We start from the raw sequence: 15,121 nt of genomic DNA, 5'->3' as shown, positions 1-15,121 counted from the left end.
AAGTTCATGTAAAGGCTGGTGTCCCAATACTTTTGGCAATATAGTGTATGTCATAGGGAGAGTGGGGCTAGACAGGGCAGGGCTAGCTGGCAAGGAAGAATGGGACCAACAACACTACTAGGAAGTCTCAGTGAGCAGTCACAATTGGCTGCACAGGTCAAGCACCGAGGAAGTTGGTGATTTGCTTGATTAGTTTCTAATCAACCATTTGGCACTCCAATAAAAAATAAAAATGCATAATACAAAAGTTTAAGCTCTTATACAAATAAATGAAGGGTAGATTTTGATAAGGCCAATAATGACTAAGGCCCTTATGAGGGTAAAGCACATTAGAAAACTTATGTTTTAGCGGTTTGCTATTGAGACACTTTGGAACTCAGGACTGTGTGCAGGACTTTATACATTTTGCAGTTTGGTTTCCCTGGCAAAGAAGGACAAATAATGTAGAGCAAGTGTACTTTTTGTTTATGCTCTCAAGGTAAACTTGTCTCACGTTTTGAACAAAGTTTTACTTTGTTCCTATTTTACGGTCTTCCTGTGCCAAAGATTAGATGCCCTCTTATTCGTAGATACTATAGAAGAGAAGGGACGCCTGCAATAACCAATACATTTTCAACAACCAAGAAAACTGATTGGTTGACTGATAAGGCTGAACAGTGAATCCTAACTGTTCTTCACATTGGTCCAACACCTATGTTTGTACATGATGCAAGAATACATTGACATCAGTAATCATCCACAAAACTCCACTGAGTCTTAAACATGTTTCCTATGACTCACATTATAATCGGCAAGGAGGGATTCCACTGCTTCTTGTGATTTATATTTCCCTTTCCAAGCTTTTAACTTAGGCCGCCCTTCTTCCAGGAGAGCCAGAACACAATCAGCAGCGAGGCGATTATCCACCAGAACACTGAAGTTTGCAGCCAATATCTTCTCCATCCTAAAAATAAAAAATAAAAACTTTTATATTCAATTGTAAACAGTGGATCATGTATTCGGTTTCAGTTAAGGTGTCTGAAGCAAGCTTGGAGCAGCTTTGTTGAAGGCTTTAAAGATCCTTTCAGCTTCAGATTGGGTATGCTAAATATATCTATATAATGGGAGTGTTGACAGTCACTTTAAACAAGCTGCTGGCAAACTTCATTTTAAGTGATTAGGAGGTCTTTAACATTCATACCCTTCAGATTGTGCTTTAAAGTCAATTACTGAATGCACCTCTGTGACTACAAACCTGTTTCTAAAAAGGTAGTTTTTTTTTTTACCTTAATGCATTCTATGCATCAAGATAAAAAACCTTCAGTGTGCAGCAGCCCCCCTAATACGTACATGAACCCCATCTCGATCCAGAGATGTTGCAGGAGAGCCTAGGACTCTTCCTCTTCATTGGCCGAGACAGCAGTAGGTGCCATTGGCTCCCGCTGCTGTCAAAGTCAGTGATCCAATGAGGAGAGAGAGGGGGCAGGGCCAAGCCACAGCTTCATGTCTGAATGGACTCACAGAGCTGCGGCTCAGCTCGAGTGGCCCCATAGCAAGCTGCTTGCTCTGGGGGCAGGAAGAAGGGGCCAGGAGCACTGGCAGGGGACCTGGGAAGAGGAGGATTGGGGCTGCTCTGTGCAAAACCACTGCACAAAGCAGGTAAGTAGAACAGGTTTGTTATTTTTCAAAACAAAAAAAATACTTTAATATCACTTTAAACCTGGGGTCATATCAAAAGTAAAGGCTGGGGACACATGGTATGATATCTAGCTCTGGCCTCATGCGTAGTAGGCAACTATGAAACAGAGAAGGACTTCTAATTAGACACATGCCTATGGGCACCTAAAACCAATGACAGTGCTTCTGCAGAAGTAAAAAAGCTTAACCAGCTGGTTGAACAGAAAAAAAAAAAAAAAAAATTACCAGGATTTCTCCACCTACATATTCGAGGTGGATGGTGGAATTCTTCCTGCTGTGTCTTTGTATTCTGACAGCAGGAAAACGTCCCTGCCTTCAGAATAAACAGATCAGAACTGCAGTATAAAGCCTGCAGAGTGAGGAGTTAAAATCTGACTTCTGTTCCACCACCCTGTCAATCAGTAGAACGACTGCTGCTCAACCACAGTGGCCACAAATGGATCAAAATTCGGCTGGTCTCTACAGAACCGGCTGAATTTCAATTTATGTATGGTCAGCTTTAGGCTTTGTTTATACAGGAGACAGCAGTAAAAAAAAAAAAAAAAAAAAAAAAGCGCTCCTAAAAAATAAACTTAAGCCCTAATTAACTCTTTTTTCCTCTTTTACTTTTTATTTTTCTGCCATGATGTTTTTTTTAGTTCTCATTGGTTTGCTTTCTCTCCCCCCCCCCCCCCCCCCCAATTTACAGGTATAAGTTTGAATATGCAAAGAACAATCAAACGTAGGTCTGCCGTCTTCAACAGTAGGGTAGATAGATGTTAATACAAAAATCAAGAAGTAGGGATAGAAAACAAAACAAAAGCTATAAAATAAAGGGTAAGGGCAATGTCTGACCAATAAATGAGAGAAAAGGGTTAAGGCTGAGGAGATAGCAATCGGTTTGCATTTGTTGTGATATAATAATAAATAGGCACATTTTTAAGTCTATTTCAGTACTAGAAATAATACATTTAGTGCCATTATGAATGGGAGAAATTAAAAAAAAAATTACATTTGCAATTTATAACAACATTAGTTCTTAAAAAAAAAAATAAATAAAATACATTTTTGTTTTTCTATTTTAGATCTTGTTTGCAGATCATTTTTGGAAGACCGTTTTGGCAAAAGAAAGCACTGATTGTACGCCTCAAAAGAACAAAAAAAACAAAAACGTATAGGTTTAATTTCATTGTCTTAAAGTAGTGGTCTCCAAACTGCAGCCCTTTGCTTGCCTTTATCTGGCCCTTGGGGCATTTTTCCTCCAATGATGCAAGACACTAGTCCTCCCACTGACAACAAGAATGGGGCATAATTCCTGTTACTGACCTCAACGGGCCACTATTTCTCACATTGACACAATTGATGGGGCACTACTCCTCCCACTGACACCAACGATGGGGCACTAACCCTCCCACTGACACCAACGATGGGGCACTATTATCTCCACTGACACCAATGATGGAGCACTATTCCTCCCACTGATACCAACGATGGGGCACTATTCCGCCCCTAATGCCAAAGATACATTGCTTACTCCCACTGATGGCAGGACAATTTCTACTCCCAATGGTCACAGTTCGGCCCCCCCTGTCTGAAGGAATTTAAACTGACCCTTTGTGTTTACAAGGTTTGGAGACCCCTGTCCTAAAGAAATAGTCCATCGTTTGAAAAAAAATATGAAATGCAACCAAATTAATGAAAGAATAAAAATGTGAATTTATTTTTTGCATTGGATCCTGCAAAACATAGCAAACAATCAGAGGATTGTGGGTACAAGGCACAGGCTTCTGCAGCCTTTTTCTCTGGACCTTTTGTTATAGGACTAAAGGAAGTAAATAATGGGTGTGATCGTGATGGCAGATGGGATTGCAGTCTTGATTCTTAGATCCTGTGAATGGATCAGTAAATGAATGTGTGGATAGAGCTACACAAATCTATGCTAACTTCAGATGAAAACAGGTCGTACCAGGGGGAAGAAGCATTATTCAGGTGTGTGTATCCAGGGGGTTGGTTGAGGGTAGGGGGCTGGGAATTTGATTGTTTTTCATGTCAAGCAGAAATGAGGTCGGCAACTCGATAACTCCTTGGTAGTATCCTTTATTTAGCTACATCATATACACAGGATCAATGCTGAGTATTGATCCTGTGTATATGATGTAGCCAAATAAAGCAGATCACCAAGGAGTTATCGAGTTGCTGACTTAGTTTCTGCCTTGGATGTTCAAACGGGGGAGTGGGGATTCCCCCAGTCTGAGCACCAAATCTCAGCAAGTAGTTTTCAATTGAGTGGTTGAGCTTGGGTATCATCTGCTTGTATTTTTAATGTTAGACCCTAAATGACAATAAACATGTAAAATGAAACATGGTTAGAAAGGTAAACTATTCTTTTAAGTAATAAGGTAATCAGAGCTAAAATGTAAGATTTTTTTTTGGGGGGGGGGGGTTTGGTGCCGGTGCAGTGGCTGAAGCAGTTTAATCCGCCTTTTGTTCCCAACCTTCGGACCAATTATTTTCTTCAAAAGGTCATTTTCAGTATTTTGGTGGGGCTCCTGATTTTCTGTGCTTACGATCTTTCTTAAAATATAACTCTATCCCTGCATGCAAGGACTAGCCAGTTTAAAAAACTCAAATACCACCAAAGTACTGGACAGCGAGCACATAGAATTCCCTGCAAACATTTCATATTTGCCTTTTATTTTGGTAATACCTTCTGCCAAAGGAGAGCCATTCTATACTTTTTGTTTTACTTTATGCTACATTGCTTTTGACTCTTTTTTGTATCAGTGAAAATATACTGTACACCCTCTTTAACCATAAACAGACTCAAAACAAAGCATAAGTAAAGGAAACAAAGTTGTGTATTTATTGATGTAGAACATTACTCATACCTTGTCTTCATCTCCTCTGTCTTATCAGCTGGCACAAGAATAACTCCATTATCGTCTACATTCTGAAATGATCTCAGACTCTCTGAGTGACGGGCTGCATGAATCATTAAAGCCTGGAGAAAGGATGGCAGGTGTCAGTGATATGTAAGTGTAGCTCAAAGACAGAAGATAAGAGAAAATAGTCTCCTTTAGCATATAAAGCTAACCCCTGTGCCTGACAAACCCAACCTGTTCGAAAATACTTAGGGAGGGGGGGGTTCAGGTTAGTAGACCTTGTACTCCACTGACCACGCAGGCAGTATTTGTGCGTCTAAGTGTGTTGGAGAACTCCCCCTACATGTTTAGGTAGCTGACCTTCCTGGGAATGCATAACATACCAGGTGATGACAGAATGGAAGATAAGAACAATAAAGATGGTTTATATTTACATATCTGTTCTGTGATTGTCCATCAATCCTTAAGTGATTGTAAAGTTTTTTTTTTTTTTTAAATAACAAACATGTTATGTAACAATTGTGCACAACTCTTGCACCCAAGTCCATAGGAGCCCAATCAGCAGAGTAGGTGAATATAGCTCTAATTTCCAGTGCTCAGAATGGTAAACCGTGCACCTCCACCGCACCTCTGTGATGTCCCTATAGCAATGCTCACTCACCAGATATGGCTATATATTGCACCTTTGTCGGATCACACCAATGCCTGTCTCCCCTAGGAGCTTGCGCTGCCCCTAGGGGAGTAACATAAAATATGGTGTCCGTGCCCACACCCTCCGTAGAAGTCCTTTGATGACGAAACGCGTAAGCACGCGGTCACCACGGTAACCGGCGTCTGATGTCACACCACGGTACTCTGCCGGCTAGGTATCGATCGGCGGAGGCGGCGAGTGGAGTCGACAAAGGATTAAAGTTACCGCTACTATTTCTGATATGCCCTATGTGTTCATGCTAAATGTGAGTTGATTATACAGGGGAGCTGGAGATGTTTTTATGAATAAATTGGTATATGCATGTTACGCTATGAGTCCTCCTCCTTGACTTTCATGATACGCATATACACTGGGAGATCTATCGAGGTAATCATTGCGGTCCACTGGACACTATCTGTGGTCAAGGTGAAATCCTGGCTTGGTGAGGAGCGGGACAGTGTTTGATCCTGGAGACACAGGCATTGGTGTGATCCGACAAAGGCGCAATATATAGCCATATCTGGTGAGTGAGCATTGCTATAGGGACATCACAGAGGTATGGTGGAGGTGCACGGTTTACCATTCTCAGCACTGGAAATTTGAGATACATTCACCTACTCTGCTGATTGGGCTCCTATGGACTAGGGTGCAAGAGTTGTGCACAATTGCTCTCATCACTTTTGTGGACTGATTTATATATGGAGTGCTGCTAGTGTTTTTTTGCTCTCAATATTTTGTTTTTTGAGTCAGATTTACACCTTTGTTACATTGCTTATCCATTAATAGCAGCAGCTTTCCTTTTAAGGAATAGATTCTTTTATTACAATATTTGTTTTTAGTGACAACACCTTTTAGCGCTGGGTGAAAGGGGTCAGTAGTAATACACTACACCTTACTCCTTTTTTGATTGAAACAAACATGTTCTACTTCCCTGCTCTGATGCAGTGGATTTTCACAGAGCAGCGTGGATCCTCCTCTTTTCAGGTCCCTCTTCGGAGCTCCTGGCCCCTCCCTTCAGTCGAGTGCACCCACAGCAAGCAGCTTGCTATGGGGGCACCCGAGCCAAGCTGCAGCTCCGTCTGTCCATTCAGACACAGAGCTGCCATTCGGCCCCGCCCCCTCTCTCTCCTGATTGGCTGACTGACTTTGATTGACAGCTGTGGGAGCTAATGGCACCACTGCTGTGTCTCATTCAATCAGGAGGGAGAGTCCCTGATGGCCAAGGGACTCGTAGACATCGCTGGACAGAGATCAGATTCAGGTAAGTATTAGGGTGTGCTTTTTGTTTTTATTCCCATATTTCAGAGCTGACTTTTCTCTGCAGCTGAGCTGGCCCTAAGTGTCATCCATCCCAGCCATCAACTACATCAGACTAATGACTATACATGAACTGCATAACTCCTTAATGCTATATAGGTATGTGTGATGCGCCAACTCTTATCCTGCATGAAGGCGCAAATAGGCTATCTCTCGGCTTTTGTCCCTGTTAGTAATCAGCATGCTTGACTGGCTCCTAGTGCTTCTACACAGAGAATTACAAGAGGCTAATATCAAGTCCTGGAACAGACAGAATTAGGAATATATGTGCATGGCAGCCATTCAGCTTATATCTTCAGCTTGTTCTTTTAAGCTTTGAAAATGAAAGATAAATGCTGACTGGTTGCCATGCACAGGTGCGCCAGATTCTGGCAGCTCCAGCTTTGATAAATTCCCCTTTAGGTCTAACCGATTACAATATATTTTAAAAAGCCATACACTATGCTTCATTGCAACCAAAGACACATTTTGATTTTCCAACTTATGGATTTTCCAGTCTAAACGTGAATAAGGCCAGTCACAATTAGGCAACAGACAGTTTATATTTTTTGGATTCAGAATTAAGCGATCCTGGGATTACTGATGACTGTTCCACAGTATACAGATACCCAACACAGTACCTTGAAAGAGACGGACAGAGTGTGCAGCAAGGACATTGTGTTACGGTGGCTTTCTGACTCAGGCAAGGTCTGCGACATCAGGTTTTCGACTTCTGAGAGCCAACTCTCTATAGCGTCCAGAGGGGGTGGCAAACTACGATCCAGCTGCTCCTTCCACTCTGCAATCTGGACACAAAATACACATCAGCTGATGGCCACTGCTTTGGAATTTCCCACAACCATTGTTTGGCAACTCATTAATTTTAATAAAATTGTCTGTCATTGCAAAAAGAAGAAATTTCACGCCAAGGAAATAAAGAATTAAGTAACTCGGTCAGCTTTCAAATCAAATTTCTGGCCAAGTTCCCAGACAAAAAAACACGGCCACCCACTTACTACATACAGAATCACTGCCCTGGACTGAACCTCACTCATTGTTCTTGTATGACCACCCTGACAAAAAGCTATTCTTCATAGGGGAAGGCCCTATTCAGAGCAGGATGCGGTTGTCAATGGCAACCAATAAGGTTACTGCATTAAATAGAGTTAATTCATTAAAAAATGAATAAAAAAGAAAAATGATGGCGGTTTACCAAAAAGTGACCAGTCATCCTCTAACCTGCACTGGGAACACAAAACTTGCAATCTGAAAGCCTTCTATATCAAAAGGTCAACTTCTCTTTGGCCACTTTTTGTAGACATTTATCATTATCCAAAAAGGGATACACTGCTGGTCACTATAGTCACAGCCCAACCTGCTAGTTCCACTATGACCAAACGTTTTTGGATACTGGATCATCACACCTATATGAGGTTGTTGGACATCCCATTACAAAACTATAGGCATGAATTTAGAGTTGGACTCTTTTCATGGCTATACCAGCCCCCACTCTTTTAGGAAGGCTTTTTGGAATGTGTTGGTGGGAATCTGTGCCCATTCAGATGTGAAAGTATTTGTGAGGTCCAGTGCCGATGTTGAACTAGAATACCTAGCTTTACCACAAAGGTGTTTATTAGGGTTGAGATTGGGGCACTGTACAGGCCACACCAAGCTCACCAAACCATCTATCTTTATGGACAGTCCTGCTGGAACAGGTCCTTCATTAAGCTGTTGCCACAAGGGTTAGTCAACAATTGTCTAAAATGTCTTTGTATACTGTAACATTAACCGTACCCTTCACTGTGATCACCTAAATTCAATAACTTGAAGGGGTCTCCATATACAGTACTTTCGGCCATTGTGGTAGGTGTGTGCAAACTTTCCCTATGGTAACCAGCAATGATTAAGCACTATCGTGTGAAACGCGTTTGCTGAATGGTGTGTTGTCCTTTGGTCTATGTCGGATGAAATTATGTGCAATTAACTCCACGATTTTCCTGCATTTGGAAGTGCCGCATGCTCTCTTTTTGCATATTTGTGCAAACTTTCTGCCATATATTATACATATGACAGACATTTGTGTTAAACCACTTCCCAGTTCACCGCTGTACACCACCTATGGACCAGCGCAAATTTTACATTTCTGCTATGGACCTATTTATTTGGCAGTAACTTTGTCATTATTTATTATAACAAAGTAAAACATCTTTTTTTTTTTTTTTTTTTTAAAGGGACAAACTTTTTTTTCTTCTGAAAATATTTTCTCTCAATCCATAGGCAAAAAAAAAAAAAAAAAAACACAAACATACTGTAGAAAGCATGTCGTAGAAAATGGTATTAATAAGCACATTTTATTCTGCAGATTCTCCTGTTCTACGAGGACACCAAAATTATGATTATGGTACAAGGCAGTTCAAAGAAATTTACTATTTTTTTTTTGCCTTTAATTTTTTTTTTTGTTTTGTTACATGTAATAAAAAAAAACATCAAAACAAAATAAACAAAAAAAAAAAGTTAAAAAGTTTACATACTTATGATTATTAAAATTAACAAAAAAGGGAGAAGAAGAAAACTTGGTGAGGACTAGGGTAAACTAAGATTTGATAAGGGCTTCAAGAGGGACTACAGCTTTTATGAATTCAACATAATCTATGAATTGGGGGGGTCAGAGCTGGTTGGGGCACAATCTATTGAGGTGGTACAGAGCTATCTGCAAAAACACGCAGGAGTTTGCTTTTTTAAATTTAACTCTAAAATATTTTAAAAATAAATAAATAAAGAAGAGCTCTGAGGAAGGGGGTGTGAGCCTTGAAACGCGTCAGCTGTCTAACCATTTGTTCCCAGGACAAATTGTATTATGTTCCAGCTGGGGCAGATCTGTGTTGCTTGATGTTTTAAACGTGCATGTGAGAATCCATTTGTCTAGGTCGATCAAATAAAATTTGTGTATGGTAATGCACGAGGTGGTTTTGCCGTCCTGTGTGTTTTTTGCAGTTGGTTCAATGGATTTCCTGGTCGGAGGAGGGCTGGACCCTTGATAGGCAATTTGGAAAGAAGTGCGATGGAAGAATATCCCTGAGTTTAGAGCTAAAGTGTTTTTGGACATGGGCCAGAGCTTTTAATCACCCCCCCCCCATCCTCCATTCTTAGATCCTGTTCCATTTATAGAAGCTGTAATATGGACAATGGAGGATTTTCACCAACATAATTGAAATCAACACAAAGGACACATCCTACTGCTTGTCCCGGTTCACACTGGGGCAACTTGTCAGGCGACTTAGCCACCTGACAAGTCACGCTCCATTCAGTGCAATGGAACCGTTCTAATCGGAGCAATTCAAGTCGCTCCGACTTAGAAAAAGGTTCCTGCACTACTTTGGAGGTGACTTGCATTGACTTCTATTAGAGAAGTCGTTTGCAAGCCACGCTGAAGTCCCACAGCACGAGGCGGCTTCAGAGTCGGGCGACTTTGAAGCTGCCCCAGTGGGAACCCAGCCTTAGTTGTGCTGACTTTTCTTTCTTTTTTTTTTTTGGTTGCACTTTTACTGTAACTGACATCATATGCAGATCTGAGCTCTTCTTGTTGATCTACAGATGAATGAAACTGTAGATACAAATGTAACAATGTTACTTTGGATCTCCAGGTCATGGCTGAACAGTGTTGGTAAACACTGTCAGACAGCTTTCTTTGACAGCAGCAATTTTTAGAGCTGCTCTATGTACTGAGCAACTCCTGGCTTTGATTAAACGAAGCTGAGAATTGCAAAAGAATGGGAAGGGAGGACATAGCAGAGGGGCAGAAGAACTGTATGTACTCTCTACACATCCGGTGTCTGATGATGTTTGTTGGGCATGTGAAGCGCGTCCAGTGTCCTGAACTGGTTAAAGTGATTGTAAAGTCTTTTTTTTTTAGAAAAATAACAAACATGTTATACTTACCTGCTCTCTACAGTTGTATTTGCAAAGAGCAGCCCCGATCCTCCTCTTCTCGGGTCCCTGGCTGGAGCTCCCGGCCCCTCCCTCCTCTTGAGTACCCCCATAGCAAGCAGCTTGCTATGGGGGGACCCAAGCTGAGCTGAAGCTCTGTGTGTCCATTCAGACACAGAGCTGCCGTTCGGCCCCGCCCCCTCTCTCTCCTGATTGCCTGACTTTGATTGACACCCACAGCAGCCAATGGCATCACTGTTGTGTCTCAGCCAATCAGGAGAGAGAGAGTCCTGGACATCGCTGGAAAGAGATGGGGCTCAGGTAAGTATTAGGGGGGCTGCTACACACAGAAGGCTTTTTATCTTAATGTTTAGAATGCATCAAGATAAAAAAAAAAACCTTCTGATTTTACTTCTTTAACCACTTGCCGACCGCCCCCACGCAGATTTACTGCGGCAGGGTGGCACGGCAGCACATAATCACGCGGGAGCCAGATCGCGGGAGGAGCGGGATCGACCGCCGCCGGCCTCCCGCCATCTTCATGGAAACTGACAGGAGAGCCGTCTTTCTATGTAAACAAAGCAGGCGGCTCTCCTGTCAGACAGGCACAGTGAGATTGTGTGATTCAGCTAAGCTGAAACACCGATCTCTGTATGCCTTTCACAGAGCCCTCCCCCCCTCAAAGTTAGCAAGCACATTTAGGCTTACATTTACCCCCTTGATCACCCCCAGTAATTAACCCCGTCTCTGCCAGTGTCATTTATACAGTAACAGTGAATATTATTTAGCACTGATTATTGTATTAATGTCACTGGTCCCCAAAAAGTGTCAAAAATGGCAGTTAGGGGTCCGATCTGTCCGCTGCAATGTCGCAGTTTCCGCTAAAAATCGCTGATCGCCACCATTACTAATAAAATAAAAAGTCCAAAAATCTATCCCATAGTTTGTAAACGCTATAACTTTTGCGCAAAACAATTTCACGCTTTTTGAGATTTTTTTTACCAAAATTATGTAGCAGAATACAAATTGGCCTAAACTGATAAAAAAACTGGGTTTTTTAAATGTTAAATGTTTTTATTGGGAATGTTTTATAGCAGAAATTTTAACATATTGTGTTTTTTTAAAAACTGTCGCTCTTTTTTTGTTTATAGCGCAAAATCTAAAAACCGCAGAGGTGATCAAATACCACCAAAAGAAAGCTCTATTTGTGGGTAAAAAGGACATCAATTGTATTTGGGTACAGTGTCGCACACCCGCGCAATTGTAAAAGTAACGCGGTGCTGAATCGCAAAAAATGGTCATTAAAGGGGGTAAAACCTTCCGTGGCTGAAGTGGTTAAGGTCTCACCTGGAAAGTTAGGTTTTCAAATGACTGCTTTAGAAGTTGTTGTTCCTCGGGTTGAAGAGTTTCCACAGCCAAGTCAGACATGTAAATTCTCTTCTGTTCATTAAACCTCCTCATGAACAGCAGGATCTCCTAATGAATTTGGAATATTAAAAAAAAAAAAAAAAATCAAATAATTATATTTGCATTGTATTCTTACGTTTTATTCACACAATAACAAACTTAAAGCCTAACTCAAGTCTTTTTTAGTTTTGAATAGAGATGGCAAGAGGTAATATTATCAAGCTCTTATTGTTGTCTGTGACCCCCATTGGGGAGATTTTTTTACTTCCTGTCCCTGTGAGACAAAACACAAGAAATAGGAGTTGTAGCTGTCTGTGACACTGGAAGACACAAAAATATATCTATAAAAACACTGTCAGAACTTTTTTTTTTGCATTTCCAATCAATACCTGTCCTGATAGCAAGTGATGAGGGAAAATTCCCCCAATAGAGACCCAGACAGCAATAAACACCTCAATGAGGTTTGAACCCTTCTTTTCTCTATTCAAAAAAAAGTTATGATAAAGGTGAAATTTAAAATGCAGCACAACGTCATCAGCGAGGATGTGTTGTGGTCTAATGGGATGGAAAAGTCTTCCAAAATGAAAAAAAATTCTCTACAGGTCAATTATATACTTTGCTAAGTAAGCAAACTTCACTGCAGCGATTTGCCTGCTTCTGTTTTTAAGACACTGGGAAAAGTCTTTCCTCTAACATCAATCATACCTAAACTCAAAACATGTAATGAAGTGCAGCTTACGAATCCTTAGAAGTAAAGGCTGCACTGGTTTTCTTTTTTAGGCTTCTTTTTTTTTTTAACTAGTGATCTGGCCAATAAAAACACTTCATGTGTTAGGATGGCTACACTCAGTACTCTACTCCATGTATGGAGGAGCACCCTAATGGTGGGCATACACTGTACGAAATATCATCCGAAATTCAATCATTTGGACAGTTTATTCGTTTTTCTGCCAGTTAATGGGCACAAATCAGTAATGATGTTTTTGAGGCAAAAAAACAAAGGACAAGTTTGGAAATTTTCTGCAGAACGAACGATAAATTGAAAGGTTAATGTGTTAGATTATTAAAAAATAGTAGTCACTTACATTTGATTTCATAAATGCTGTCTGGCTGAAATCAAATGTAAGTGACTATTATTTTTTAATAAATTGGTTATATCGAATACTACACCATGAGCCTCCCTACTTTTTTCATATCTACAAGCTGAGACCCCTATCACCAACGAGTTTATCAGTGGTGTATTTTGGTTTTCTGCTGCTCTAGGCAAGACTAAAATTGTGCGCCCCCCCCTCCTATGTAACTTTGCCCCACTCCTTTTTTAACAGATGTGACTCCCTCCAAAATTGAAGGACTACAAGTCCCAGAATGAACCCCTAAGATCTCTCGAGAGGGGGGATGAGAGAGAGAGAGAGAGAGAGAGAGAGAGAGAGAGAGAGGGGGGAGGGGGGATAAGAGAGAGAGAGAGAGAGGGGGGGGTGAGAGAAGGGGATGAGAGAGAGAGAGGGAGGGAGGATAGAGAGAGAGAGAGGGGATGATAGAGAGAGAGAGAGAGTGGGGATAAGAGAGAGGGGGATGAGAGAGAAAGAGAGAGGTGAGAGGGAGAGAGAGAGGAGGGGTGAAAGAGAGAGAGAGGGAGGGGGGAGAGAGAGTGGGGTGGGTGAGAGGGGGTGAGTGAGAGAGAGAGAGTGAGAGGGGGGGTAGAGAGAGGGGGTGGGTGAGAGGGGGTGAGTGAGAGAGAGAGAGGGTGAGAGAGGTTGCTCTAGCAACCAGTGGCCAATAGAGTCCCAGGTGGAGGGAGGGGTGGCTTTTTTGCTGCCCCCCTGTAAAGTGCCGCCCTAGGCCTGGGCCTTGTTGGCCTAGGCCAAAATACAGCACTGGAGTTTATGAGTGGTCAAATAGAAAAGAGCCTACACACAGCCCCCACCGCGCTCTCTACCGAGGGACACAGCGGATCCTCCCTAAAGGAAAAACCCTAATTCCAGGAGACAACCCTTGATGTACTACTCCAAAACAGAGGGACCCCTGAGAGTTGCCCACAGAGACCATTTACCTACGCTAGACCCCAAGGGGTCATCTGGTAAGTGGGCAGTTTATACGGTGGAGGATATTCACTTTTCAGATACCCACTGAAGTCTACACCTGTTTATAAAGCACAAATTAGCACTTTTTTTGGATCATACTTGAAGAGTGGCACCTTTGGAAGCACAATCACTTTATCAGACTTCATATTGATTATTGCTGTTTGCACAAGGACTATTAGTAACATGCATTGCACAAAACAATATTTATCCACTTTGCTCACAGTCACTATATATATATATAATACTTTTATTATTTATGAGCACTATTGGTGGTGTGTATTTATTTATTCATGGTTTTATGTAAATAGAGCACATTTGATTCAATTTATATACCAATAATTTAATTTATTTTAAGGGGACGCTTGATATTAATTTGTGAGAGCTGTTTACCATTTTTTTGCATTTCTTCAACTACCTGTTTAACTAGCAGCTCACTAACATCTGCAAAACCCACGTTTAATTTTCCCCACATTTATTAACGTGATTTAAGGAAAATCCTGAGCGCAACCACCTGAGTATCCATCACTCACTTCATTTTATTCATTTAAAAGGATAAACTTTTTTTTTTTAATGTATTTATTAATTAAAGTGCTGCTGAACAGATTTGTTTGTTCTACTGCAGGATTTACGAGAGGAAGCCTTTCAGTACACAGACATCTGTACCTGGTACTTTTTTGTGTACGTCTCTTCTTTCATTTCAGAAAACAATTTTTTTAAGGTCTGTTCTTCCAAGTTCAACCATTCCATGGCTTTCTTGACTTGATCCTAGAAGAAAAGGACACATAAAAAATGCTTGGTAAGTGCCAAACATTGAAAACATTCTAGTAGTGGTCATGAAAAAGTTTCACCACATGGTGGTGCTATTCCACATCTGCCCAAATTATTTCCAGGAGCTTATCAGAACAGCAGACATCACAGATAAACTTCTTATTGTGCAGGGTTATACTTTTCCTATATACAGGACATTTCCTATGAAAAACATTTTTAATTGGAGAGGATGCCCAATGAGAGCGGCCGCTATACAGTGGATCTTTATGAGCAACAATTCATACTGTCTCAATCTCTTAGTATTTTGCTATCACTTGTTTATAGGATCCTACGCTATTAATAAGCTGGTCTTCCTCATTGATGTGCATTTCCATCAACATTTTACTCAGGGAAGATATGTAGCGGTTGCATAT

General features: G+C 41.2%; 1 protein-coding gene across 1 annotated transcript in view; it reads right to left on the bottom strand.

Annotated features, from left to right (window-relative positions):
- SYNE2 (spectrin repeat containing nuclear envelope protein 2) overlaps positions 1-15,121 on the bottom strand; it is a 550,589-nt gene that overhangs the window by 405,439 nt on the left and 130,029 nt on the right. The window contains exons 10-14 of the mRNA XM_082274971.1: positions 14,604-14,705; positions 11,800-11,928; positions 7,167-7,331; positions 4,545-4,657; positions 781-943 (exon numbers count right to left, since the gene is read on the bottom strand). Coding sequence (XP_082131097.1) covers positions 781-943; positions 4,545-4,657; positions 7,167-7,331; positions 11,800-11,928; positions 14,604-14,705 — 672 coding nt within the window. The remainder of the gene's footprint in view (positions 1-780; positions 944-4,544; positions 4,658-7,166; positions 7,332-11,799; positions 11,929-14,603; positions 14,706-15,121) is intronic.

The sequence above is a fragment of the Pelophylax lessonae genome (assembly GCF_965119305.1).
Source record: "Pelophylax lessonae genome assembly, chromosome: 13".
NCBI lineage: Eukaryota > Metazoa > Chordata > Amphibia > Anura > Ranidae > Pelophylax > Pelophylax lessonae.
Note: the sequence above shows the minus strand (reverse complement) of the source record. Positions and strands in the feature narration are given on the sequence as shown.